The 27,233-nt window shown below is 39.9% G+C and overlaps 1 protein-coding gene across 1 annotated transcript in view; it reads left to right on the forward strand.

Moving 5' to 3' along the window:
* Positions 1 to 999: 999 nt before the first annotated feature.
* LOC100604454 (fibrous sheath-interacting protein 1) overlaps positions 1,000 to 27,233 on the forward strand; it is a 116,964-nt gene continuing 90,730 nt past the window's right edge. The window contains exons 1-5 of the mRNA XM_030815112.1: positions 1,000 to 1,079; positions 8,371 to 8,503; positions 14,535 to 14,718; positions 19,075 to 19,229; positions 20,919 to 21,012. Of these exons, the coding sequence (XP_030670972.1) occupies positions 8,378 to 8,503; positions 14,535 to 14,718; positions 19,075 to 19,229; positions 20,919 to 21,012 (559 nt within the window). The 5' untranslated portion in view covers positions 1,000 to 1,079; positions 8,371 to 8,377. The remainder of the gene's footprint in view (positions 1,080 to 8,370; positions 8,504 to 14,534; positions 14,719 to 19,074; positions 19,230 to 20,918; positions 21,013 to 27,233) is intronic.

Consider the following 27,233-nt stretch of genomic DNA (forward strand, 5'->3'; position numbering starts at 1 on the left):
GACTCTGGAGAAGTTGTTTTTTCCCGTGTGAAGTTTGAGATGCTTACACATCTAAGTGGATATGCCAAATAGGCAGTTAGGTAAAGGAGTCTGGAGTTCAGGGAAGTCTGGGCTGCTGATAAGATGCAGGATTCAGGAGCATAGGGATGGCATTTATAGCCAGGCTTTTATTCCCAGCACTGGCCTAGACTGCAGCTGTGTTCTTTCAGCAACTCAACCTATGACCATTTGCTTCGCTGAAAAAACCACATCGTACCTAGTTACAACAATGAGGACAAAGGGGCCCTGAATGTGAAAATACCCTGTAAACGGTAATTTGCTGTTCAGACTGGAAAGCAGGAGAAATCTGATGGCACTGGAGGTGAGGAAAATCAGTTTGTGGTCGTAGGGAAATAATTTGCGTGCACTGAGAATTAAGAGAAACTACGAAATGAAAGAAGGTGCAAAAAGCAATTATAACTTTTTGGACTGTAGCCGAATCTGTGCAAAACTCATTTTAAAAATTTCCATAGCGCCCCAAATTTACTAGAGCTTCACATACATGGTCTTTCTGAGCTGCACAAGTCTTGTGAGAAGGGAATTATCATTGTTCCCATTTTACGGAGGAGGAAACTGTGCTCGGAGAGGATAACTGACCTGTAAGGCATCACAGCAATATGAGGGACAGAGATACATACACAAGCATCCAGACGTCCCCGTTCTGAATCCAACCTAAAGACGAACAAATCGCTCCCAACCCCCACCGTCGGCAGCGAAGACGGAAAGACACAGCCCGGCAGTCCCAGCTCGCAGGGCTCCAGCACCCGCCGGCCCCGGTCCCATTTCCGGATGGTACGGCCCTTTCCCCTATCGCGAGACCGGAAGCGTCGCGCATCTGGTTGCCAGGGAAACAGCGGTCCCAGAGGCAGGAGGGATCTGGACCGGCGGCTTCTTCCACCACCAGAGAGGCTGCGGTGGCGGGAGAGACCCCTCTCCTCTCGGGGGAAGTGGCTGGCGCGGCGAGTGTCGGCGGCGCGCTTCTGCGGCCATCTGCGCCCTGACTGACCGCAGCCAGTTCCTCGAGGAGGCCCGGCGGGAAGGTGAGGGGCAGCGCAGATGAGGGCGGAGCTCGGTCGCGGGGCGGTGCGCCGAGCAGTGGGCGGGGCGGAGTTGCGTCGGGCCGCTCGGCACGTAGATGGACTGTCAGGGAGAGCGGACAGGGCCAATGAGAGGGCGGGGGCGGGCTCATTGGGGGCGGGGCCCCAGGGACGTCTGCCTCCGCGGAGGTTGTTTCTCCATGAATCATCTAACATTAGGACCTGTAACCAAGGTTCCCACTTTCCCGAGATCTAGATCTTCCCACCAAGATCTAGAACTGATCACCAGCCATTTAAACTAGACTGTAAACGGCAAAGGATGCAAATAGGCATTTCACAGGAAAAATAAAAAGACACAAACAGCAAACAATTGATTAGAGACTCAACTTTTCTCGTGAAGAAATGTAAACCAAATTAACAGATACCTCTTACACCTGTCAGACTGGAGAAGCTGAAGCAGCTTTGACATAACCAGATGGGCCCCAGGCCAGTGTAGGGGAAGTAGTGTAATTTGGTGCAGCCTTTTTGGAGTACAATTTGGTGAACTACCAAAATTTGAAAATAAGTGTTCTTTGACTCAGCAATTCTAATTTATTTTATGGATGTATGAGCATAACTAAAGAAAGATTGGCACAAAGATATTAATTTAAAATTGAGGTATAACTTACTTATGGTAAGCCTCACCCATTTAATCTACAGTTCAATGAGTTTTGATAAATGCATACAGTTATGTAATTACCAACTACTGCAATCAGAATACGGAAGTTTCATCATGAACCCAAAATTCCCTAGTGCTCTTTGTAGTTAACCCCTCCCCTGGCCCCATCCTTGGCAACCACTTCTTAGTTTTTTTGTTCCTGTAATTTTGCCTATTCCAGAATGTCATATTGATGGAAGCAAACACCCTGTGGCCTTTTGAATCAGGCTTCTTTCAGCTTGGCATCATGCAGTTGCTATTCATTCATGTTCTGTGAATCTGTTGTTTGTTCCTTTATGTTGCTGAGTAATAGTGAGAGGTGAAGCCAGCTGGGCTTCTGGGTCTAGTGGGGACTTGGAGAACTTTTCTGTCTAGCTAAAGGATTGTAAACACACCAATGAGCCCTTTGTGTCTAGCTAAAGGATTGTAAACACACCAGTCAGCACTCTGTCTAGCTAACGGTTTGTAAACGCACCAATCAGCACTCTGTAAAAATGCACCAATCAGCGCTCTGTGTCTCACTGAAGGTTTGTAAACACACCTATCAGCACTCCCTAAAAATGGACCAATCAGCTCTCTGTAAAATGGGCCAGTCAGCTCTCTGTAAAATGGACCAATCAGCAGGATGTGGGTGGGGCCTAATAAGGGAATAAATGCTGGCCACCCGACCTAGCAGTGGTAACCCACTCGGGTCCCCTTACCCATCGTGGATGCTTTGTTCTTTTGCTCTTTGCAATAAATCTTGCTGCTGCTCACTCTGGGTCTGCACTACCTTTATGAGCTGTAACACTCACCTGAAGGTCTGCAGCTTCACTCCTGAAGCCAGTGAGACCAAGAACCCAGTGGGAGGAAGGAACAACTCTGGACGTGTCACTTTTAAGAGCTGTAACACTCACTGTGAAGGTCTGCAGATTCACTCCTGAAGCCAGCGAGATCATGAACCCACCTGGAGGAATGAGCAACTCTGGATGTGCCATTTTTAGGAACGAACAACTCTGGACATGCCATCTTTAAGAACTGTAACACTCACTGCGAAAAGTCTTGGCTTCACTCCTGAAGTCAGCAAGACCACAAACCCACCAGAAGGAAGAAACTCTGGACACATCAGAACATCTGAAGGAACAAACTCCAGATACACCATCTTTAAGAGCTGTAACACTCACCGGCAGGGTCCGTGGCTTCATTCTTGAAGTCAGCGAGACCAAGAACCCTCGGGAAGGAACCAGTTCCAGACACAATAGTCCATTGTATGGATGTAAGGTAGTATATTTATCCATTTCCTACTTGAGGCACGTTCAGATGGGTTCTTTCCAGTTGTTGACTGTTACTAATGAAGCTGGTATAAATATTCATGTACAGGTTTTTTTGTGTGTGTGAATATGTTTTCATTTCTTGGGGAAATATGAATGAGATTGTGGAGTCATATGGTAAGTATATGTTTAACTATAAGAAACTGCCAAGCAATTTTGAAAAGTGATGATTTTGCATTGTCATTGGCAATATGAATGTTACAGTTGCTCTCCAACTTTGTCAGCACTTGGTATTGTCGGTTTTCTAAAAAATTTTTGTCATTTGAATAGGTGTGTAGTGGTATCTCATTGTGATTTTTATTTATTTTTTTGATGACTATCTTTTCATGTGCTCTTTTGCCATCCATACATCATCTTGGGTGATGTGTGTGTCCAAATCCTGCTTTCTTGTTATTGAGTCTTGATACTTGTTTATATATTCTGGATATGAGTCCTTTGTCAGATGTGTGTTTTGCAAATATTTGCTCCTAGTCTTTGGGTTTTGTTTTCCTTGTCTTAACATCTTTTGAAGAGTGCAAGTTTTAAATTTTGATGCCTTCCAGTTTATCATTTTCTTTTATGAATCATGCCTTTGATGTTGTATCTAAGAAATTTTTGCCTAACCCACAGTTGCATGTTTTTTTTTTTTTTTTTTTTTTTTTTTTTTTTTTTTTTTTTTTTTTTTTGAGACGGAGTCTTGCTCTGTCACCCAGGCTGGAGTGCAGTGGCGCAATCTTGGCTCACTGCAAGCTCCACGTCCCAGGTTCACGCCATTCTCCTGCCTCAGCCTCTCCGAGTAGCCGGGACTACAGGCGTCCGCCACTACGCCCGGCTAATTTTTTTGTATTTTTTTTTAGTAGAGACGGGGTTTCACCGTGGTCTCGATCTCCTGACCTCATGATCCGCCCGCCTCAGCCTCCCAAAGTGCTGGGATTACAAGCGTGAGCCACCGCGCCCGGCCTTGCATGTATTTTTTAGAAATTTTATAGTTTTGGCCGGGCATGGTGGCTCACTCTTATGATCCCAGCACTTTGAGAGGCTGAGGCAGGCAGATCACTTGAGGTCAGGGGTTCGAGACCAGCCTGGCCAACATGGTGAAACCCCGTCTTTACTACAAATACAATAACAACGACAAAAAGAACATTTTATAGTCTTAAGTTTTACTTTAGGTCTGTGATACATTTTGAGCAAGTTTTAGAATTGCTTTTAATAGCAAATATTCTATACACAACTTAAGTGAACTGATTAAAACAGTGCTACATCTATGGGATATTACGCTGTTGTTTGAAAGCATGACGTATATCTATAAATGGTGATATAGGAAAATATATAAAATAGATTTTTTTTTTTTGAAACAGAGTCTCGCTCTGTCACCCAGGCTGGAGTGCAGTGGCGCGATCTCGGCTCACTGCAACCTCTGCTTCTCGGGTTCACGCCATTCTCCTGCCTCAGCCTCCTGAGTAGCTGGGACTACAGGCGCCTGCCACCACGCCCAGCTAATTTTTTGTATTTTTTAGTAGAGACGGGGTTTCACTGTGTTAGCCAGGATGGTCTCCATCTCCTGACCTCATGATCCGCCCGCCTTGGCCTCCCAAAGTGCTGGGATTACAGGCGTGAGCCCCCGCCCCTGGCCAAAATAGATTGTTAACTGTGAAAAAGCAAGTTGCAAAGCACCATGCCATTTGTGTGTGTGTTTGCGTTAGGGAGGAGTCGATGAGTATAAAGGATAGAAGGTTTGCATATGCCTAAAAAAAATGAGACTTGGAAGTCTCTGTTAACACTAATTCTTGGGGTAAGCCGAATTTTGACTTAAAACATTTTTTATATTCACCTGTATTGTTTTTTTTCTGCATGGGCAAGTATTTCTTACAGAATACACAAATATATAAAGTAAAAAACTGACCATACGTAAATAGTTTTTAGACATAAAAATAATGAAAATAGTCCCATTTTTTAAAGGCTTGCTACTCATAATGACTAAACAGAGGAGGATTCATTTTCTTTTGATTGTTTTATTCATCTCAAAATACCAAATTATAGCAGCTATATGTCCCCATTTTGGCTTTAAATCATCTGTGTTGATTGCATTTCTCACAAGCCAGTATGAAAAACTTTAAATTAATCTTGTTTGAAATGAATGTTACAAAAAGTTGGCACTTGTTATAATTTAGGTTCTGGTCATATATCTAATCTATCTATTTTATCAAGTATCGTGAATTAAATACGATTCTCTTTTGAAGTGTTTTAATGTCATAAGAAAATACTTATTATGTAGTGGTGAGAAACACATTAGTCCAATTTTGTTGAAAAAGACATAGAGTAAAAATGGGAAAGAGATGTACCAATAGTGTTTAGCTCAGGGTGGTGGGATGTTGGGTGATTTTTATTTATTTTCAAATACCTTTTAGTACATTCTAGAGATCTTTCTATAATAAATGAATTCTTTAGTTATAAATACAAGATATAGTTAATAGAAAAACAGAAAATACAGATAAGCAAGGGGACAAGAACATCCAGAAACCCACCAATCCAGAACCCCCTACCCTTACTTCCTTGATGTGTCATCATCTTTCAGGTCCCTTTGTGTATATTCCTTTAATTAGAGAAATTGGACTTTCTAAAGCAGGATTATTGACAATTTTTATGTCTTTCTTTCTCTATTTTTTTTGATATGTGCATTTCTGTTTAAAATCTTTACCCAGTTTTCTATTAGAATTTTCCTACTGACTGGTAAGAGCTCTAAATATGTGAATATATTAACCTTTTGTATCTCATCTTTGTTGCATTTATTTCCCCAGTTTCTCAGGTTCCTTTTAATTTCACTTAGAGTTTTTTTTTCATGTTTGAGACTCAAGAGCATTAACTATTATGTAGCTACATCTGTTAGTCTTTTCCTTTTTGATTTATACTCTTAGTATCATGCTTACTAAGTCATTAATTCCATAATTGTGAGATTTATCTTTACGTTTATGTTTATAAATTTATCTTTATGTTCCTTCCAGTCTGTTGGAGATTTCATATTTTTTATTACTTATAAAATTAGTTTTTACTTTTATTAAAGTATTATGTTCAACTATTGTTTGGCTTTATCAATCTCTGGACAGTCTCTGATTTCCTATGGTAACAGATTACATTTCTGATACTACCCGCTTCCTTTTGTGCACTCCTCACTCAGTATAATTAAGGCATAATACTTGGTTAAATCAACATTCAATGCTTACGTAATTATAACTATTTACATATTGTTTGATTGCTTTTTTCTTGTACAATGCTTTATTTTTCTTGTGGAATTTCTATGTGGCAGTTGCAATTTCTTCTCAAATGCTTAAATACATCTATAAGATCCAATTTTAATACCCTTTACCCATACCTTTTTCTAGATGGCCAAATTCATAAGATAGTCTGTTATTGCGTCCCCACCTACCTCAGGAACTGCGTTTTATTTAATTTATTATTTTCAGGAGTGAACCTAATAGAACAGACCTATTTCTAAAGCAGAATGAAAGATTTGTGGAGCCGTTTAGCTGATCCAGGTCATTGTTGGTTGCCTGTGCCTCTGCCTTTATTGACATGTATTATGCGGCTCTGCGCATGCTTCCATCTCATTGCTCCCTCTGCAAGCTGTAATAAGTCTCCCTTGACAGGCTGCTTTGGGCGTTTACAAGACATTTGGCCTTTTGGTGACTTACGCTTTTTGGTTGTGATGTGAGGGGCCAGGGTGATTCATCATCCCACAATAATAATGTCAGTGCTTTCCTGAGTGAGCCCAAACTCTTTTGCAGAGTTTGAATAATGTTGAGATCAATGCTTTTTTTATTTGCTGAGATGGGAAGAGCTGACCTCCTGGTCTCTTAAACACAAGCTTTGACACATTGAATGGTTGGAAGCCAAGCCATAACATCGCTCTGTGTACCTAGGTGAAGCCTCAGCTTGTTTATATTTGTGCTTTCTCCTGTGTCCACAGCTTCTCTGGACCCTGCCTCTGCTGTTCAAAAAGCAGAAGAAAGATGAGTCATTTTGTAGGATAAGAAAAGGACATTGTTGGGTAGAGGCAATTGCCTTTTTCATTTTGTTATGGTTGAATGTATAATTGATAGGAATTTAGGAAAGGATTTGTTCTAAGACACCCATTCACATGTAAAGCCGAATATGAGAGGGCAAAAGCTGGAATTACCCTCTTTCTTCCATTTGACTCAGCATGCATGTTGCCGCAATGTCACAGGACAGATCTGGAATGGTCTTGGTCAGCTACACGGTTTGGAAGGATCAATGTGCCTGCATCACTCACTGTGTCTCTTTAGCTTATCTTGCTTCTGGAAATAGCACTAGACATAAAGCAGCCAGGGTGGTGAGAGGCGTGTGGATAATATCATGTGAAACACAGTTAAATAGATTGGTAATGTGTAGCCAGATAATGAAAATCTATCCTCTAATAAAGGAAGTAGGGCAGAAATAGAATTACGGGTTTTAGAAGGGGAGGGTTGATAAAATGAGAGCAGTGCCCTGGAGATAGGTACTCCATGAAAATGCATCCCCATGGGGGAGAGGAGAAATCAGAGCTGAGAGGGAACAAGGCTGAACTAGAGTGGGCAAGGCTAGAAAAAAGAAGGCAAAACTGAAAGAAAGCAGCAGGGGGACTTTGGGAGGCCGAGGCGGGCGGATCACCTGAGGTCAGGTGTTTGACACCAACTTGGCCAACATGGCGAAACCCCGTCTCTACTAAAAAAAAAAAAATACTAAAATTAGCTGGGCGTGGTGGTGGGCTCCTGTAGTCTCAGCTACTTGGGAGGCTGAGGCAGGGAGAATTGCTTGAACCTGGGAGGCAGAGGTTGCAGGGAGCCAAGATTGCACCACTGCACTCCAGCCTGGGTGACAGAGTGAGACTCATTTAAAAAAAAAAAAAAAGTAAGTAGCAGGAGGGCCTTAGCAAATCATTAAGATGAAGTGGATCTTGCTTGAGAGACAGAGGTGCCCCTGAGTGTTCCCTTGGGGAAGACCAGGGACACGTAAATGTTTTTTCCTGGAGGCCCAGGAAGCAACCGAGATGGCATTCACTTCTGTGTTCTCTTTTAGCCATATTCAGTATCTAACATCCTGGGCAGTATATTTTATCCATACTGTGGCATAAGATTGAACAATCCATGTACACAAGATGTCTTTTGGTGAAGCTGGGGAACCCTTAAGTGTGACTTCAGTAGCAACATAATCTGTAAAACAAAGCCTCTGAGTAATTGGATATTAATACTAACTAATGAAAGATTTAAATATCCAAGTCGCTTGGTATTAAATATTTTATTTGTTGTTCCAGGATTTCAATGGATATTATAAAGGGAAACCTAGATGGAATTTCAAAACCAGCTTCAAATTCAAGAATATGCCCTGGGAGCAGAAGTTCAAATGCTTGTTTGGAGGTGCTCTCAACAGGACCAGGATCCTTCAAGGTAATTTACTGTTTAGAAAAGATTTAAACTCTTTTCCCCAACCTCTCAGCAGTTGATGAAACTAAGGTTGTTGTTAACATCCCATTTAAAATTTTCTCCTTAGATGATGTGTTTGGGGAGCACTTGCAGATTTCTTGGGTTTTTTTTTTTTTTTTTTTGAGCGGAGTCTCGCTCTTTCACCCAGGCTGGAGTGCAGTGGCGCGATCTCGGCTCACTGCAAGCTCCGCCTCCCGGGTTCACGCCATTCTCCTGCCTCAGCCTCTCCGAGTAGCTGGGACTACAGGCGCCCGCCACCACGCCCGGCTAATTTTTTTTTGTATTTTTAGTAGAGACGGAGTTTCACCGTGGTCTCGATCTCCTGACCTCGTGATCCGCCCGCCTCGGCCTCCCAAAGTGCTGGGATTACAAGCGTGAGCCACCGCGCCTGGCCTGATTTCTTGGGTTTTAATCTAGATTAACATGAAAAAACTCTACTCCATTCCTTCCCTCCCTCCCTCCCTCTCTCTACTCCCTCCGATCCTCTCCTCCCTCCCTCCTGCCTTCCTTTTTTTCCTTTCTTTTTTTGGAGTGTGGTTTATTTCTCTACACTGTACTTTGTTAAAACTTGTGCATTGACTCTTTTTTTCTTTATAAGGAAGTTTTGTATTCCAACATCTAATATACCACCATTGGTTTTTACTAAAAACACTTACTTAAAAAGATTCAGTATTTTAAAAAAATGGTTTGGTAAAGGCCATGTGATGTATATTTGGGGTAGGTATATTGTATTAGTCCTTTCTCACATTACTGTAAAAGAACTACCTGAGACTGGGTAATTTATAAGGAAAGGAGGTTTGCATGGTTCCACAGGCTGTACAGGAAGCATGGCTGGGGAGGCCTCAGGAAACTTAAAATCATGGCGGAAGGTGAAGGGGAAGCTGGCACATCCTACATGGCTGGAGCAGCAGAGAGAGTGAAGGAGGAGGTGCTACACACTTTCAAACAACCAAATTTCATGAGAACGCTGTCACAAGAACAGCAATGATTCAGTCACCTACCACCAGGCCCCTCCTCCAACACTGGGAATTACAATTCGACATGGGATTTGGGTGGAGACACAGAGCCAAACCATATTAGATCTTATCTGGCTGTGACCTTATTTTTTTTTTCTTTAGCCATCCCTTTTTTTTCCTTAAAATATCTAGACTTCTAGACTTGATTTTTTTACTTAAAGCATTATTAGTTTTCCCATTTATTTTTTAAGGTTTTAGGAAATGAATAATTTGAACATTATAATGAAAAATTTTGGCAAGTTAATGAATTCATACTCATTTTTTTTTTTATTTGTAGACTAGATTCTGCATTATGGAACTCTTAGAGTTCTGTCTGTCATGATGTGGTTCAAGAATAGCATTCTATGTATTTCAAGCAGAAAGGGATTGAATACAAGAGTTAAACCCTGGACAACATTGTGAGACCCTAAGTCTACAAAAAATTTAAAAAATTAGCAGGACATGGTGGCACATGCCTGTAGTCCCAGCTACTCGGGAGGCTGAGGCAAGAGGATAGCTTGATTTCAGGAGTTCAAGGCTGCAGTGAGCTATGATTGTGCCACTGCACTGCAGCCTGGGTGACAGAGTGAGACTGTGTTCCCCCTCCACCTCCCCCACTGCAAAAAAGAGTTTAGTTCCTCAAAATCAACGGAAGACCTCAAAATCAACAGGCGACCACCAGCAAGAAAGGGAGTTGAGGGAGGGGCTTTCCCTGGATTATGGGTTCTCAGGTCACGCCACCAGAGCTGTAATCCAGAGATCAGAAAGTTGCTGCTGCTGCTTCCGCCACTGCCACAAGTCCCTCAGAACCACAAAGCTGGTGACTAGACATGCAGAGATGGCTGCCTTTGATATTTTTCTGCCAGCTTCCTATCAGGAACTTAGGACGATGCTTCTACCTCACGTCTGCTTTCTAAATCTTGTGCAGGTTCATCTAATTGGATTATCCTAACATACCTCCAGAACCCTAGCTGTAAGTGACTTTGTACAAAATACAGTTTTGTTTCATCTAGTCCTGCATCATTACTATATGGTGTGTTAACTCTTACAGCTTTGTAATAATTACTGATACCTGATAGTGGCTCTTCCATATTATTTTTTTTCAGGACTGTCTTAACTATCCTTGGCTTTTTGCTCTTCTTATGTATTTTTTTTTTTTTTTGAGTCTTGCTCTTTTGCCCAGCCTGGAATGCAATGGTGTGATCTTGGCCCACTACAACCTCTGCCTCCTGGGTTCAAGTGATTTTCCTGTCTCAGCCTCCCGAATAGCCAGGGCTACAGGCACACACGAATACGCACACCTAATTTTTCTATTTTTAGTAGATATGGGGTTTCACCATATTGGCCAGGCTAGTCTTGAACTCCTGACCTCAGGCGATCCACATGCCTCGGCCTCCCAAAGTGCTGGGATTACAGGCATGAGCCACCGCGTCTGGCCTATATGTGCTTTAGATCAGTTTTTTAAGTTCTGAAAAATCCGGTTGGGGTTTTGATTGAAATTGCTTTGACTTTACAGATTAATTTGGGGAGAATTTCTAACTTTGTGATATTAAATCTTCTCATGTATTAATATTGTATCTCAATTGATCTATTAACTTTTAATCGTTAGTTAAAAAAATTCACATACAATAAAATTCACTTTTTGGTGTATAGTTCTATGAGTTTTGGCAGATAGATTAAGTGATATAACTACCATTCCAATCAAGATATGGAACAATTTGTTCCATCATCCCTGAAAACGTTTTTTCATTCTATTCCTTTGCAGATAATCCCTTGTCACCCTTAATCCCTTACAATTACTAATCTATTCCCCTTCTCTTTTCTTTTTCCTTTTCCAGAAGGTTGTATAAATGGAATCATACAGTATGTAGCTTTTCACTCTGGCTTTTATCTCCTAGCATACATAATACATTTGAGATTCATCCATGTTAATATATGTGGCTAATTTCCTTTTTAAAAAATTTTAAGTAGAGACAGGGGTCTCACTATGTTGTCCAGGTTGCAAATTTTAGAGTAGCGTAGAATTAGTATTCCTGCTTATTTATTTCTGGGTGACAGTTTTTTTAAGCAGCAACTTCATGATATTGATACTTATACATATTTTAATACACAGATTACTATTACTTCATTCAAGACTTATTAAAAGGAGAATATCAGTGATCATGTAAACTCAGATTTTATTTGAACCTGCTAAGCTACAGGTTAAACTCTAGAATATTTATTAGCCGATCTGGACTTTGACACTTATATTGAAAGCAAAGTTTTCAAAGTTGTGATTTGTGTTAATCAAGTTCATAGAAAGTCAGTAAAGTTCACCTTAGATTGGGGAAGAAAGCTACAAATATATTGTTTGCTGACTGCTGATTGCAAATCATTCAGCGTCTAGAAAACCTTACATATTGTTTGATTAATAAATCTTGGTGTGCTAGTTAGTTTTATTGCTCAGATTTGTCTCTTATTAAATTCTTACCAAAGATTTTCTTCACAGCATAAAATAAGCTTAAAATATTAGTGTTTTAGTGACATGTATTTAGTGATAATATATTTCTCATTCTAAAAATTTTGGCTTGTTGTTGCTTATGCATTTTTTTTTAAAGAGCCAATAGTTGTATTTTGTGTAAAAATCCCATGGGTTTCAAGTAGGAATCTAAATACTAGTAAGGGGTTTCATGAGGTATTTGCGTTTCCTGTGATTAACATAAAGGTATGGAATGGGGGAAGTGGAGCCATGAGAAATGGAGGTGGGGCTGGGCACGGTGGCTCATGCCTGTAACCCCAGCACTGTGGGAGGCTGAAGTGGGCAGTTGAGCCCAGGAGTTTGAGACCAGCCTGGCCAACATGGTGAAACCCCGTCTCTACTAAAAATACAAAAATTAGCTGGGTGTGGTGATGGGCGCCTGTAATCCCAGCTACTCGGGAGGCTGAGGCAGGAGAATTGCTTGAACCCGGGAGATGGAGGCTGCAGTGAGCTGAGATCACACCACTGCACTCCAGCCTGGGCGACAGAGTGAGACACTACCTCAAAAAATAAAAATAGGCTGGGCACGGTGGCTCATATGTGTAATCTCAGCACTTTGGGAGGCCAAGGAGGGTGGATTGCTTGAGCCCAGGAGTTTGAGACCAGCCTAGGCAATATGGTGAAATCCCGTTTCTATTAAAAAATACAAAAATTAGCTGGATGTGGTGGCATGCACCTGTGGTTCCAGCTAGTCAGGTAGGCTGAGGTGGGAGGATCGCTGGAGCCCAGGAGGTCGAGGCTGCAGTGAGCCGTGATCACACCACTGCACTCCAACCTTTGCAACACAGTGAGACCCTGTCCAAATGTATATATATTTATATAGAGATGGGATGTGATGTTAAGAATGAGGAAGAGAGAAAAATCATGCATATAGGCCACAGAGCAGAAGAGCAAGGGGGTTAGGAATGGAGAGACCAGTGGGCAATGGGTTGGGGAAGACAGTTGGTAGCTAGTGGGGTGGGAAACTATGGGAAAATTTGTGTAATTTGCCTAGTTCTTCAGCTTCACCTTTGTACCTCATTACCTTCTGCTCTTTCTAAGTTAGGATCATATGAGATGATGGATGTGAAAGGTCTTGGGGTACCCTGAAATGTGCTATCCATCTAGTCATATTTTGTGTATTCTTTATTCCCCCATGTGAAACCCAGCTGCAGAGGAAGGTCTGCTAAGTTCATTTATACCAATATAAATGACAGACAGAACTTGTGTGACTTCTCCCAGAAATGTTAGCATTTTCACAGGACAGAAGGCCTTAAGGATTAACTGGATATTGTGGAATTACAGGCTTTTTCTGGCATTTGGCAGAAATATGTTTTTGAACAGGGAACCCTGTTTAACCACCTCCCAGATTACGCAAAGTAGACACTATTTTGCTTATTTATAAATTGGGCCTTCACTAGTTTCATTTTCTGCTAGGTCTGTTTTCTTTTCTGTTAATTCATGGTAGAGAAACTTACACCATAGGGTCATTGTGAGAAGTGAATGAGGCAGGCCGTGACTGATAGTAATTCTTCAATAAATGATGGCTATGATTATTACCGCTGGGTTTATGTCCTGGCTCAGGCAGGGACATACCCATGGAGGCCTGCATTCCTGGCAGTTTCATTCTCAGCACTGCCCATCTTCCACCCTGGGGATTCACGAGGGGACTGCAGATTGTGGTGGAGAGTTGAACATGTGGTGCAGAGAGAACACAAAACCTACGGAGGGCTGAGAGCAGATGGGCTGGAGGAGACAGTCTCTCTGTTGGGAGGGGAAAGGTACTCATTTGAGAAGGGGCTGACTCTCTCTCTGAGGTCTTGCCTCTCTCCCTTGGGCTGTGTTAACTTCTGAAGTGATTTTCATCACAGTTTACAAACCCCAGGGCCTGTGATCCCTGCTTTTCCCTTACCCGGCCATGGAGGTCCTTTTCTGTTCTCTCTTAGGAAAACACAGCTGTGTCAATTGGTGTTTTCAAAATGAACTTTGCTGAAATGTAAAGGGAAACTAAAATGAAATAGAAAAACTGTGAATAACGTAGAAATAAGTAAATGACCAAAGCACAGGGTTCTGATTAGGAGACTCTCACTAGAAAGCACATCTCAACTCAGACTAGCCACTTTTCAGCCATTCTGTAGCAACATGTGGCAAGTGGCTGTCGTATTAGACCTTTGACTGCCCATCCTGGTGTAAGCTCAAGGAGCAGGCCCGTCTGCCTTATCCCAGAGCCCGGCAGATAGCAGTTCCCTTCAGGACTGAGGTAGACTCTTCTCCATTATTGCTAGGGATTGCTGAAGAATGGTGCAAATATTATTACGTGGAATTGTGTAGTTAAATTACATTTAATTAGAGTGTTATATTTCTAGAATACTTTAATGCTAGTGTATGCATTTATGTACATTCTCCATCTGCTTCCATTAGTGTCAAAATATTCTAGAAATGTAAAGTTTAAAAAAAACCAGTATTTTCAGAAACTGTTTTTTTTTTTTGAAATTACTTTTAGGGCAGTACTGCAAGCAACTTGAACTCTGGAAAAGAGGACCACTCTGAAAGCAGTAATACAGAGAACAGAAGAACTAGTAATGATGATAAGCAGGAAAGCTGCTCTGAGAAAATAAAATTGGCTGAAGAGGGATCAGATGAAGATCTGGATTTGGTTCAACATCAGATAATCCCTGAGTGTTCAGGTAGGATAATCACTAGGTGATTGGCTAATGATAATTACAAATGTTATATTTAAGTTGTTAGTTTTACCTGTGTTTTTATCAACTAAATATAAATAATAGACCAAAAAAAGACATAGACTATTTGTGAGCAATCACTTTTTATTTATAAGAATGTTAAGAGCCCTTAAATATATTAGAAATATAACAAAATATGTCATTTAATAAAATTGTGGTCATTGTGCATTAATCAAGTAGGGAGTATTTCTGCATTTTATGATGCAATTTATTGATTTTTTGATGACTAAAATTGTACAATAAAATATATGCTATAATTTATAGGGATAGTCCCACCCAATAACATTTGGATTTTCAAAGATGACATTTTTTATGCTGGTAAATTAATTCTAGTCAGATTGAATTAGAATAGTGTTTCTCAAAAAGTGGTCTGCAGAGCCCTGGGGTATGGTGGGAGATGGTGTCCCTGAGACCCTTGCAGGGGCCCTGCAAGGTAAAAGCTGTTTTCAAAGTAATACTGAGATGCTGTTTGCCTTTGTGTCCATCATACTGACGTTTGCACTGATGGTATAAAAGGAATGGTGGGCAAAATTGCAGTGCTTTATCATGAATCAGGACAATGGCACCAAAATGTACTAGTAGTCATTGTATTCTTTGCAACCAGGCACTGGCAGGAAAAAGAAATAGCCGGTGTCACTGGCTATGAATCAGTAAAAACTATCAATTTTATGAAATTTTGACCCTTAAATATGCATCTTCTTAACATCCTGTGGGGCAAAATGGGAAGTATACATAAAGCAATTATGCTGTATACTGAAGTTTGAAGGTTGTGTTGAAGAAAAGTACTTTTGTGATGGTTGGAGTCGAGAGCTGAACTGGCCACTTTTGTAATGGAACACCATTTTTACTTGAAAGAATGACTGACAAACAATTCTCATTCAGATGGGTATTTGGTAGACTTCTTTTTAAGAAAATAAACATGTTACTTCGAGGATAACTACTGACAGTATTTGTTGCCAACGGTAAAATTTGAACTTTCAAGTGAAAATTACAGTTTTGGAAAACTGCATATGTCACTGTGAGGTTGATAGTTTTCCAATACTTAGACTTTTCTTATAAAAATTGGTGGCAATATTAACTGATGCCATTGTGTAATGAAATGTGTTAAGAGGTTGAAGGTCTGCGTAATTTATTTAACCACTGTTTTCCAAATGATCAATGTAGGATAAAAGATCCATTCAACGTGAAATATAGATCCATGGATTTTAATGGAGCAAATACATAAAGCTCACTGATTTGATTACAGATTTCACTTAACAGTTAACCTGTAGGAAACCACCCCTGTTAAGTTTTGGTGTAGTATCAAAGAAGACTATCCAATTATCTGAATAGGCTATTAAGTTTCCTCTTCCTGTTTTAACCACGTATCTGTGTGAGGCCAAATTTTCTGCATATACTTTAGCCAAAACAACAGATTACAATAGGATGACTGTCTTCCTATGAGAATATGAGAATCCAGCTGTCTTCCCTTCATCCAGATATTACAAATTTAAACAATACCACTCTTCTCACTAATTTTTTTGCGAATATAGTTATTTGTCATAAAATGTGATACTTATGTTAACATAATTAGTAATAGCATGTTTTTTTATTTTTGAAAGTGAATTAATAAGTAAATATCTACTTTTCAGTGTTGATTTCTAATATGTTCATTATCAATAGCTATAACTCACATAAGAAAAGTTAAACTATTTTTAAGGCTGTAAAGGGGAGCTGAGAAAAGTTTGAGAGCTGTGATTTAGAGTATGTTTGGGATGAGATAAACTCTCATTGTTAGGTCAGGTGACTCAGGATTATGGTTTTCAGGAAACAAAGTGAAATGGGAGAGTTCCCTTATCCCCCTTGAAGGACGTGTGACAAGGGTACGGCTCACTTCTTCAGTGCCTCCCTGCTCAAACCCCTAGAGGGGGCAGGCAGATGGGCAGGTGCAGAGGCCATGGGGAGTGCTTTTGAGCTCTGACCCCATGGCAGTGTCTAAGGGTGAGTGTTTACAACTCCCAAAGCCCAAGTGGGAGTGTTCCAGTGTGCTCTTTCAGCTTTGCCATCTGCTGGTGGCTTGTGTTAATCAGCTCAGTTAGACCATCTGCCTTATCACAAGGGCAGAGGGCTTTGCGTATCCTGGGTGCTTGCCCTGGTATACCAGAAGAATTGAATCACATGTTGGCTTGGAGGATGAGTGCAAGGTTTTATTGAGTGGTAGAGGTAACTCTCAGTGAGATGGATAGGGAGCTGGAAGGGGGATGGAATGGGAAGGTGGTCTTTCCCTGAAGTCAGGCTGCCCAGTGGCGGAACTCTCCTCTGACTGCGTCTGGCTGAACTCACCTTGGCATCCGCATTGTTCTGTAGTCACTGGTTTGCCAGTGTCTGCTGGTGTGTTCCTCTGCTCCTCTCAATGTCCAGCCACTTGTGTCTTGTACGCTTAAGGTCTCGGGTTTATATGGGCCCAGGATGGGGATGCCCCCAGAGTGGGGCAGGCCAGAGTGGCCTTGGAAAATGCAACATTTGGGTGTGAAAATAGGAGTGCCTGTTCTCACTTAGGTCCATGGGCACAGGCCCAAGGGTAGAGCCCTCACCAGGGACTCTACCTTTCTCTACCCAGCACTCCCCTGTCCCCTTCCCATCTCAAAGATATTATAATTGAGATTAGCTGCTGACACAGTTTACATTGGATTTGTTTATATTGTTTTAGTACTGCATGAGTTACTTCAAAATGCCTGCTATATAGACTACCTATGTTCACGGAGCCTGAGAATGCTAGGATTGGCAGTTGGGAATGAGAACTAGAAGGTGTTGCTTTTGAAGTACATAAGCAATAAGATTCAAGGAACCTCCTTATTAATAATATCCTTTTTCCTTTTTGGATAAGTTGCTTTTCTCTTTCTTTTTTTCCTTTAAGAGGAAGTGATGGAATTGAGAGCAGTAGCTCACACCTGTAATCCCAGCATTTGGGAGGCCCAGGCAGGAGTATCACTTAAGCCCAGGAGTTTAAAACCAGCCTGGGCATCATAGTGAGACCCCCATCTCTACAGAAATTTTTCAGAAAAATTATCCAGGTATGGTGACATGCGCCTGTAGTCCTGGCTCTGGCTATTCAGAAGCTGATGTGGGAAGATTGCTTGAGCCCAGGAGTTCGAGGTTGCAGTGAGTTATGATCATGCCACCACACTTCAGCCTGAGTGACAGAATGATATCCTGTCTCTTAAAAAAAAGTAGAAGAAGAAGAAGTGATGTACATTATAGGGAAACATCACTGAACTCTTTGGGTTTTCAAAAGTTGATAAATTTGGCCTTATTTAGCACAATATGCCACTTCTAATAACCTGGGGTGACTGAGACTTACTGTTTGAGCATTCATGCTTATTCATTGCTGGATTATCAGCTTTCATCAGATTTAAACGGAGAGAATATCATCTGTGGCTAAGAGGCTAAGAGCTTTGGCTCTGCAGTCAGACAGATTTGTGTGGAACCTGACTGGCATTTACCAGTTATATGAACTTGGACATACATGTAACTCAGTTAAAAATTAGCTTCAGTTTACTAATTTGTAAAATGAGAACAGTGATTATACCACCTCAGAGGGTTAATATGAGCATTAAATGATATAATGTTTAAAAATAAAGCACTTAAAACTGTGCCTATCAGGTAACTCTATAAATGTTAGTTATTATTGTCATTAATCATAAGTTAATGACAGAAGTTCTAAAGAGTCTTTCATTTCAAAGAAGTGACTATCAATTGTACTTTAAGAAATTAGAACAAAGGAAGCAGCATAGAAAAAAGATACAAGCTACGCAGAGTACTTGTTCTGAGTTTTTTTTCTTTCTACATGTTGCAACCACTTTGTGTCACTGAAGACATACGGCTTTCTGCTGTAGCCATTTGTGTACATGCCTTCTCTTTCAGTTAGTCTGAAGCAGCTTTAGGACAGGATTCTTGTCTTATTCCTTATTTCCTATTTCTTAGTCATGAACATAGAAAGTATAACAGAATGAAGGAGAAAGAATTTGGGATTTAAAATCATGAGAATCACTTCTGAGTCCAGTGCTATAATTTGTTATGTATTTGAAAGGACCCAGTTATCTCAACTGTAAAATAGAGATAAATGTCTATTTCATAGGGTTGTTAGATAGTTATATAGACAAACACATGTGAAAGCACCTTGTAGATTGAGATACATGGTACCAATATAGTAGTTATTACTATCAGCTATAAATATTTGTTGAATGAAAGAACAAATTATAAGAACAAAACAAAACTTTATAGTTTTACTACAAACCTATTTTTACTTTCAACACAATATAGATGAACCCAAATTAAAAGAATTAGATTCTCAACTTCAAGATGCTATACAGAAGATGAAAAAACTTGATAAAATATTGGCAAAGAAACAACGCAGAGAAAAAGAAATTAAGAAGCAAGGTCTAGAAATGAGAGTAAAGCTGTGGGAAGAAATTAAGGTAAGAATTATCTAACCTTATGCTGACATGTAAGAAACAAATTCTCCTGGCTGGGCATGGTGGCTCACACCTGTAATCCCAGCACTTAGGGAGGCTGAGGCAGGAGGATTGCTTGAGGCCAGGAGTTTGAGACCAGCCTGGACAACATAAAGAGACCCCCATCTCTACAAGAAAAACTAAAAAATTAGCCAGGCATGGTAGTGTGTGCTTGTTGCCCTAGCTACTTGGAAGGCTGAGGTGGGAGGATCCCTTGAGCCCAGGAGTTCAAGGCTATGCAGTAGCTATGATCATGTCACTGTGCTCCAGCCTGGCTGACAGAGCAAGACACTCAAAAAAAAAAAAAAAAAAAAAAAAAAAGAATTTCCTCTATAAGATGAATAAGAAAATCATGGACCATGGTGTTACTGTGGCCAGCCTTTATTGCTTTATTTTGTGGAGGTGGTGGCAGTAGTATGTATATGTGTGTATACGAAGGAGTCATAGGGGTGATATTTTTCTGGAACCTGAGAAGAAAACTTGGTCTGCAGCATTCAGATTTCAAGCACTGCACTGGCGTGTTCATCTCCCCAGGGACAGACCCAGGGTACCACGTCTCCTACCAGCAGCAGGCTGGTAAAGTGCTGGGCCCCTCCATCTCTGGAATAGGAAAGGGTATAATAGCTGCTTTCATCAAGTACGTATGTCTGCTTTTTCTTCAGCAGCCTTATAGTTCGGAGATAAGTAGACATAATTTAACCCTCTGGTTAGCTTTATTATTTGGGTAAACCTTTGTGACAAACAAGTTTTGGGGAGTTGACTGTTTCCTGTGCTGATCAAGATCTTTGGGAAGCTGTAAAGTGCTTGAGGTCTGGGACCATACTTCATTTGCTTCTGTCTCAGCAAATTCCTGGTGCTCAATGAACTTTCCTTGGCCTTCTTGGACCTCTTATTCTCTATAATATTGAGGGCTTGAAGTTGACTAGATGTTGACATTGACTTGGTATATAGCTATTGGCTCATATTTGAATTTTGACCGTCAAAGGAAAGCACCTTTAAGGTAAGGAACCTCGTCATAAGAGATTGGTTGTTTTTGATAAAGTCCTCCTTGAACAGTTGACTGACTTCTGGGAAAGTTTCCTAGGCAATAATATGAATTAAAAATGTAGTAATTAAAAATACATTTTTATGAGGTTCCCAGGAAGTCCATTGGGATGGAAAGAAAGAAACATCCAAAATGCAATGCTTTAAACTAGAGAAATTGTTTCTGGAAATTTTAGCAGAAAAAGTTAGTCTATCACTTTTTCCTATTGAATCTCAAAGCAAGTTTTTATTTCCTTTGAAGCAAGAACTATAAATGGAAACATAATAAAACATAGTAACAATCTTGAAATGTCTGAAAATTTTTAATTTGATGATGTATCTTTAAGTTACTCGCAGATTATAAAAATATCAAGCAGAAACTTATGATATTTTAAGCAAGGTAATTATCATATAATGATAGGCATATACTCTGACTCTATCTGGGAATACCCATTGACAGAATTTTGTGAGAACAGAGAACATTTACAGATTTCCTCAAAAAAAGAAAAAAAATAGCCTGAGACTTCTCGTTTGTATGTATGTGATTGGGAGCCTTGTTGGAATTTAAAAAATCAATGATTATAGTTGCCTTCTTTTCCCATGTTTAAATTTTAATTTTTCTTTCATTAGTCTGCAAAATATAGTGAAGCTTGGCAAAGTAAAGAGGAGATGGAAAATACAAAAAAATTTTTATCTTTGACTGCTGTTTCTGAAGAAACTGTTGGTGAGTAGATGGAGATGTCATTCAACTTTGTTTTTATCTGAGTCGTGGAATATTTGGATTAAAGTAAAATTAGCAATCCAATTTTTATGTCCTGTTCTGTGTGAGTTTGACTGTTCTTTAGGGAAGTAATTGATCACATTAGGTAGGATTATATGAAACTACTCCGAGCTTAGGTATGTTTCGGTGTCTTTAAGTGTTTGTGGCTGCTTGACGGTAAGGGGGACAGGGCAGGGACAAACTGGGAAATAGACAAAAGTATGTCATTGCCTTTACTTCCTGTCTCTTTTAGGTGTCTTTAGACCCCACTTTCTGCATACAATTCCCTAACTGCCTACGAGCCCGTGGAACTCCTTTTGTTAAAATCTATGACTGATTTGTCCTATTTCCTGGTCTCTCACAGTCCTATATTTTTGAGATGAGCCAATTCTGCACATTTATTTCTACCTTTCTCCTTTGTTTGTATGTATATTTGTGAATCTTCTTTTTTGAAAACAGAAATATTATGGAGTCATGTAACCTTTAACCCATTTATATGATGGTGAAAATTTTAGGGATTAGAAACATTTTGTATTTTTGTATATCCTAGTTGAAACATCAAAAAATACTAGTCTGGCCTATATGAAATTCATAGATCATTTACTTTTTGCATCTTCTGTTTTGTTACGGAGGTAACACATGTATAATCTATATAAGAAAATATTGGTTAAACCGAAAAAATTACCGTCAGCTAAATTCTCAACTTGTAGAGATAACTGCTATTAATATTTTAGTTTACTCTTTATCTTTTGATATGTGTTTAATGCAAATATCCATGTATATATTTTGAGAATAAAAATATGATCAAATTATATATGTATATGGTATTTTGTAACCTTTTCCCAATTTGTATTTCACGAGCACCTTTAACTGTCAATAATAGATGTGTGTGGTAGTTTGTTTCCAAACAGCTACCATTAGTTCCTTCCTTTTATTTGTGTTCATTCTCCTCATTTAGAGATGGAGTCCATGTTTCCTTCCCATTTCAGTCTTGGCTATCCTGGAACAACTTTGATTGATATATTACAGCAAAAATGATACTATGCCATTTCCAGGCCTTGTCTTTAAGAAAACAGGCAATTTCTGCTTTCCTTAGAAGGCTCACTCAGAGGAAGACCAGCCATTATGTAAGAGGTCAGGTTACCCAAGGCTGCCATGCTGTGAGAAACCCAAGCAAGCCATATGAAGGGGCTATGCAGAGAGAAGATGATGGTGGCCAGTTGCTGGCTATAGTGATTTTGGTAACGTCTCTCTCAAATTCATGTCCACTTGGAACATTGGAATGTGTCTTTATTTGGAAACAAGGTCTTTGCAGAGACTTAGTTAAGATGAAGTCTTACTGGATTAGGGTGGGCCTTTAAAAAAGAGGAGAGGACACAAAGAGACATAGAGCCACAGGGAAGAAGGCTGTGTGAAGATAGAGGGATGTAGCTACAAGCCAAGGAATGCAAGGATTGCTGTAAGCCAGAAGAAGCTAGGAAGACCCAAGGAATCATTCGGAAGGAATGCACTGCTGACACCTTGATTTCAGATATCTCTTGATTTCAGATATCTTCTAGAACTGTAGAGAATAAATTTCCGTTGTTTTCAGCCACCCAGCCTGTGGTAAATTGTTACAGCAGCCCTAGGAAACTGAAACACTGACTGTTCAACAGTTTCAATGCAGACACTGAATAAAGGAGCAAGCTTGGACATTTCAGCTCCACCAAACACAATGCAGAGAATAACCAAGGCTAGACATACGGCCCCCTGACCTGCTCCAGGCATCTCCAGCTAAAGGGAGCTACCCAGCCATCTGAGGTCCCATTCATAGTGGAGCAGAGATAAATTGTTCCTGCTGTGTCCCTCAAATTCCTGGCCCACAGAAGCATGAGCATAATAAAGTGTTCGTTCTTTTATGCCATTAACTTAAAAAATTTTTATTGTAAATTGACAATTTATATTTATGGGGTACAAAGTAATACTATGATTTATGAATACAATATAGAATAATTAAATCAAGCTAATTAGCCTATCCATCACCTCAAATGCTTAACATCTTTTATGGTGAGACCATTTGAAATTTAGCCTCTTAGCAATTTTGAAATGTATAATACATCCTTATTGATGATATTCACCACACCGTGCAATAGATCTCAAAGAAAAACCCTTATTCTTCCCGTCTAACTGAGACTTTGTACCCTTTGGCCATTATTTTCTCATTTTCCCATCCTCCAGCTTCTGGTAACCACCATTCCACTCTGCTTCTATAAGTACAATTGTTTTGGATTCCACATATAAATGGGAACATGTAGTATTTGTCTTTTTGTGCGTGGTTTATTTTGCTTGGCATAACGTCCTCTAATTCTATTCATGTTGTTGCAAATGATAGAATTTCCTTCTTTTTAAAGACTGAAAAGTACTCCATGGTGTATATACACCACATTTTCTTTATCCATTCATCTGTCGGTGGATACTTAGGTTATTCTGTAACTTGGCTATTGTGAGTAGTGCTGCAGTGAGCATGGGAGAGCAGACATCTCTTTGACAAACGAATTCCAAAGCTTTTAGGTAAATGCCCAGAGGTGGGATTTCTGGATCATATGGTAATTCTATTTTTAGTTTTTTGAGGATCCTCCATACACTTTTCCATAATGGCTGTAGTAATTTACATTCCCACCAATAGAATGCAAGGGTTTCCTTTAATCCACATCCTCACCAACACTTTATCTTTTGTGTTTTTGGTGAGAGCCATTCTGACAGGAGTGAGATGATATTTCATTGTGATTAATTTATATTTCCTGAATGATTAGTGAGGTTGAGCATTTTCTGTGTATTTGTTGTATGCCATTAAGTTTTATTTTTTACTTTTTATTTTGAAATAATTTTAAATTTATGGAAAATTTGCATAAGTAGTACAGAATTCCATATACCCTTCCCCCCAGCTTCTCCTAATCTTACATAACCATAGTGATTGAAACTCAGAAATCAACATTGGTATAATACCATTAATTAAAGTATAGACTTTCTTAAAACTTTACCAGGTTTCCCATTAATGTCCTTTTATTTTTATTTTTTTTTATTTTTTTATTTTTTTATTATACTTTAGGGTTTTAGGGTACCTGTGCACAATGTGCAGGTTTGTTACATATGTATCCATGTGCCATGTTGATTTCCTGCACCCATTAACTCGTCATTTAGCATTAGGTGTATCTCCTAATGCTGTCCCTCCCCCCACCCCACAACAGTCCCCGGAGTGTGATGTTCCCCTTCCTGTGTCCATGAGTTCTCATTGTTCAATTCCCACCTATGAGTGAGAACGTGCGGTGTTTGGTTTTTTGTCCTTGCGATAGTTTACTGAGAATGATGTTTTCCAGTTTCATCCATGTCCCTACAAAGGACACGAACTCATCATTTTTTATGGCTGCATAGTATTCCATGGTGCATATGTGCCACATTTTCTTAATCCAGTCTATCGTTGTTGGACATTTGGGTTGGTTCCAACTCTCTGCTATTGTGAATAGTGCCGCAATAAACATACGTGTGCATGTGTCTTTATAGCAGCATGATTTATAGTCCTTTGGGTATATACCCAGTAATGGGATGGCTGGGTCAAATGGTATTTCTAGTTCTAGATCCCTGAGGAATCGCCACACTGACTTCCACAATGGTTGAACTAGTTTACAGTCCCACCAACAGTGTAAAAGTGTTCCTATTTCTCCACATCCTCTCCAGCACCTGTTGTTTCCTGATTTTTTAATGATGGCCATTCTAACTGGTGTGAGATGGTATCTCACTGTGGTTTTGATTTGCATTTCTCTGATGGCCAGTGATGATAAGCATTTCTTCATGTATTTTTTGGCTGCATAAATGTCTTCTTTTGAGAAGTGTCTGTTCATGTCCTTCGCCCACTTTTTGATGGGGTTGTTTGTTTTTTTCTTGTAAATTTGTTTGAGTTCATTGTAGATTCTGGATATTAGCCCTTTGTCAGATGAGTAGGTTGCAAAAATTTTCTCCCATTTTGTAGGTTGCCTGTTCACTCTGATGGTAGTTTCTTTTGCTGTGCAGAAGCTCTTTAGTTTAATGAGATCCCATTTGTCAATTTTGCCTTTTGTTGCCATTGCTTTTGGTGTTTTAGACATGAAGTCCTTGCCCACGCCTATGTCCTGAATGGTATTGCCTAGGTTTTCTTGTAGGATTTTAATGGTTTTAGGTCTAACATATAAGTCTTTAATCCATCTTGAATTAATTTTTGTATAAGATGTAAGGAAGGGATCCAGTTTCAGCTTTCTACATATGGCTAGCCAGTTTTCCCAGCACCATTTATTATATAGGGAATCCTTTCCCCATTTCTTGTTTTTGTCAGGTTTGTCAAAGATCAGATAGTTGTAGATATGCGGCATCATTTCTGAGGGCTCTGTTCTGTTCCATTGATCTATGTCTCTGTTGTGGTACCAGTACCATGCTGTTTTGGTTACTGTAGCCTTGTAGTATAGTTTAAGGTCAGGTAGCGTGATGCCTCCAGCTTTGTTCTTTTGGCTTAGGATTGACTTGGCGATGCGGGCTCTTTTTTGGTTCCATATGAACTTTAAAGTAGTTTTTTCCAATTCTGTGAAGAAAGTCATTGGTAGCTTGATGGGGATGGCATTGAATCTATAAATTACCTTGGGCAGTATGGCCATTTTCACGATATTGATTCTTCCAACCCATGAGCATGGAATGTTCTTCCATTTGTTTGTATCCTCTTTTATTTCATTGAGCAGTGGTTTGTGGTTCTCCTTGAAGAGGTCCTTCACATCCCTTGTAAGTTGGATTCCTAGGTATTTTATTCTCTTTGAAGCAATTGTGAATGGGAGTTCACTCATGATTTGGCTCTCTGCTTGTCTGTGATTGGTGTACAAGAATGCTTGTGATTTTTGTACATTGATTTTGTATCCTGAGACTTTGCTGAAGTTGCTAATCAGCTTAAGGAGGTTTTGGGCTGAGACAATGGGGTTTTCTACATATACAGTCATGTCATCTGCAAACAGGGACAATTTGACTTCCTCTTTTCCTAATTGAATACCCTTTATTTCCTTCTCCTGCCTGATTGCTCTGGCCAGAACTTCCAGCACTATGTTGAATAGGAGCGGTGAGAGAGGGCATCCCTGTCTTGTGCCAGTTTTCAGAGGGAATGCTTCCAGTTTTTGCCCATTCAGTATGATATTGGCTGTGGGTTTGTCGTAGATAGCTCTTATGATTTTGAGATACGTCCCATCAATACCTAATTTATTGAGAGTTTTTAGCATGAAAGGTTGTTGAATTTTGTCAAAGGCCTTTTCTGCATCTATTGAGATAATCATGTGGTTTTTGTCTTTGGTTCTGTTTATATGCTGGATTACATTTATTGATTTGCGTATGTTGAACCAGCCTTGCATCCCAGGGATGAAGCCCACTTGATCATGGTGTATAAGCTTTTTGATGTGCTGCTGGATTCGGTTTGCCAGTATTTTATTGAGGATTTTTGCATCAATGTTCATCAAGGATATTGGTCTGAAATTCTCTTTTTTGGTTATGTCTCTGCCAGGCTTTGGTATCAGGACGATGCTGGCTTTGTAAAATGTGTTAGGGAGGATTCCCTCTTTTTCTATCGATTGGAATAGTTTCAGAAGGAATGGTACCAGTTCCTCCTTGTACCTCTGGTAGAATTCAGCTGTGAATCCATCAGGTCCTGGACTCTTTTTGGTTGGTAAGCTATTGATTGTTGCCACAATTTCAGAACCTGTTATTGGTCTATTCAGAGATTCAACTTCTTCCTGGTTTAGTCTTGGGAGGGTGTATTTGTCGAGGAATTTATCCATTTCTTCTAGATTTTCTAGTTTATTTGCATAGAGGTGTTTGTAGTATTCTCTGATGGTAGATTGTATTTCTGTGGGATCGGTGGTGATATCCCCTTTTTTGTTTTTTATTGCATCTATTTGATTCTTCTCTCTTTTCTTCTTTATTAGTCTTGCTAGCAGTCCATCAATTTTGTTGATCTTTTCAAAAAACCAGCTCCTGGATTCATTAATTTTTTGAAGGGTTTTTTGTGTCTCTATTTCCTTCAGTTCTGCTCTGATTTTAGTTATTTCTAGCCTTCTGCTAGCTTTTGAATGTGTTTGCTCTTGCTTTTCTAGTTCTTTTAATTGTGATGTTAGGGTGTCAATTTTGGATCTTTCCTGCTTTCT

Source organism: Nomascus leucogenys, chromosome 6, assembly GCF_006542625.1.
Source record: "Nomascus leucogenys isolate Asia chromosome 6, Asia_NLE_v1, whole genome shotgun sequence".
Classification (NCBI taxonomy): Eukaryota; Metazoa; Chordata; class Mammalia; order Primates; family Hylobatidae; genus Nomascus; species Nomascus leucogenys.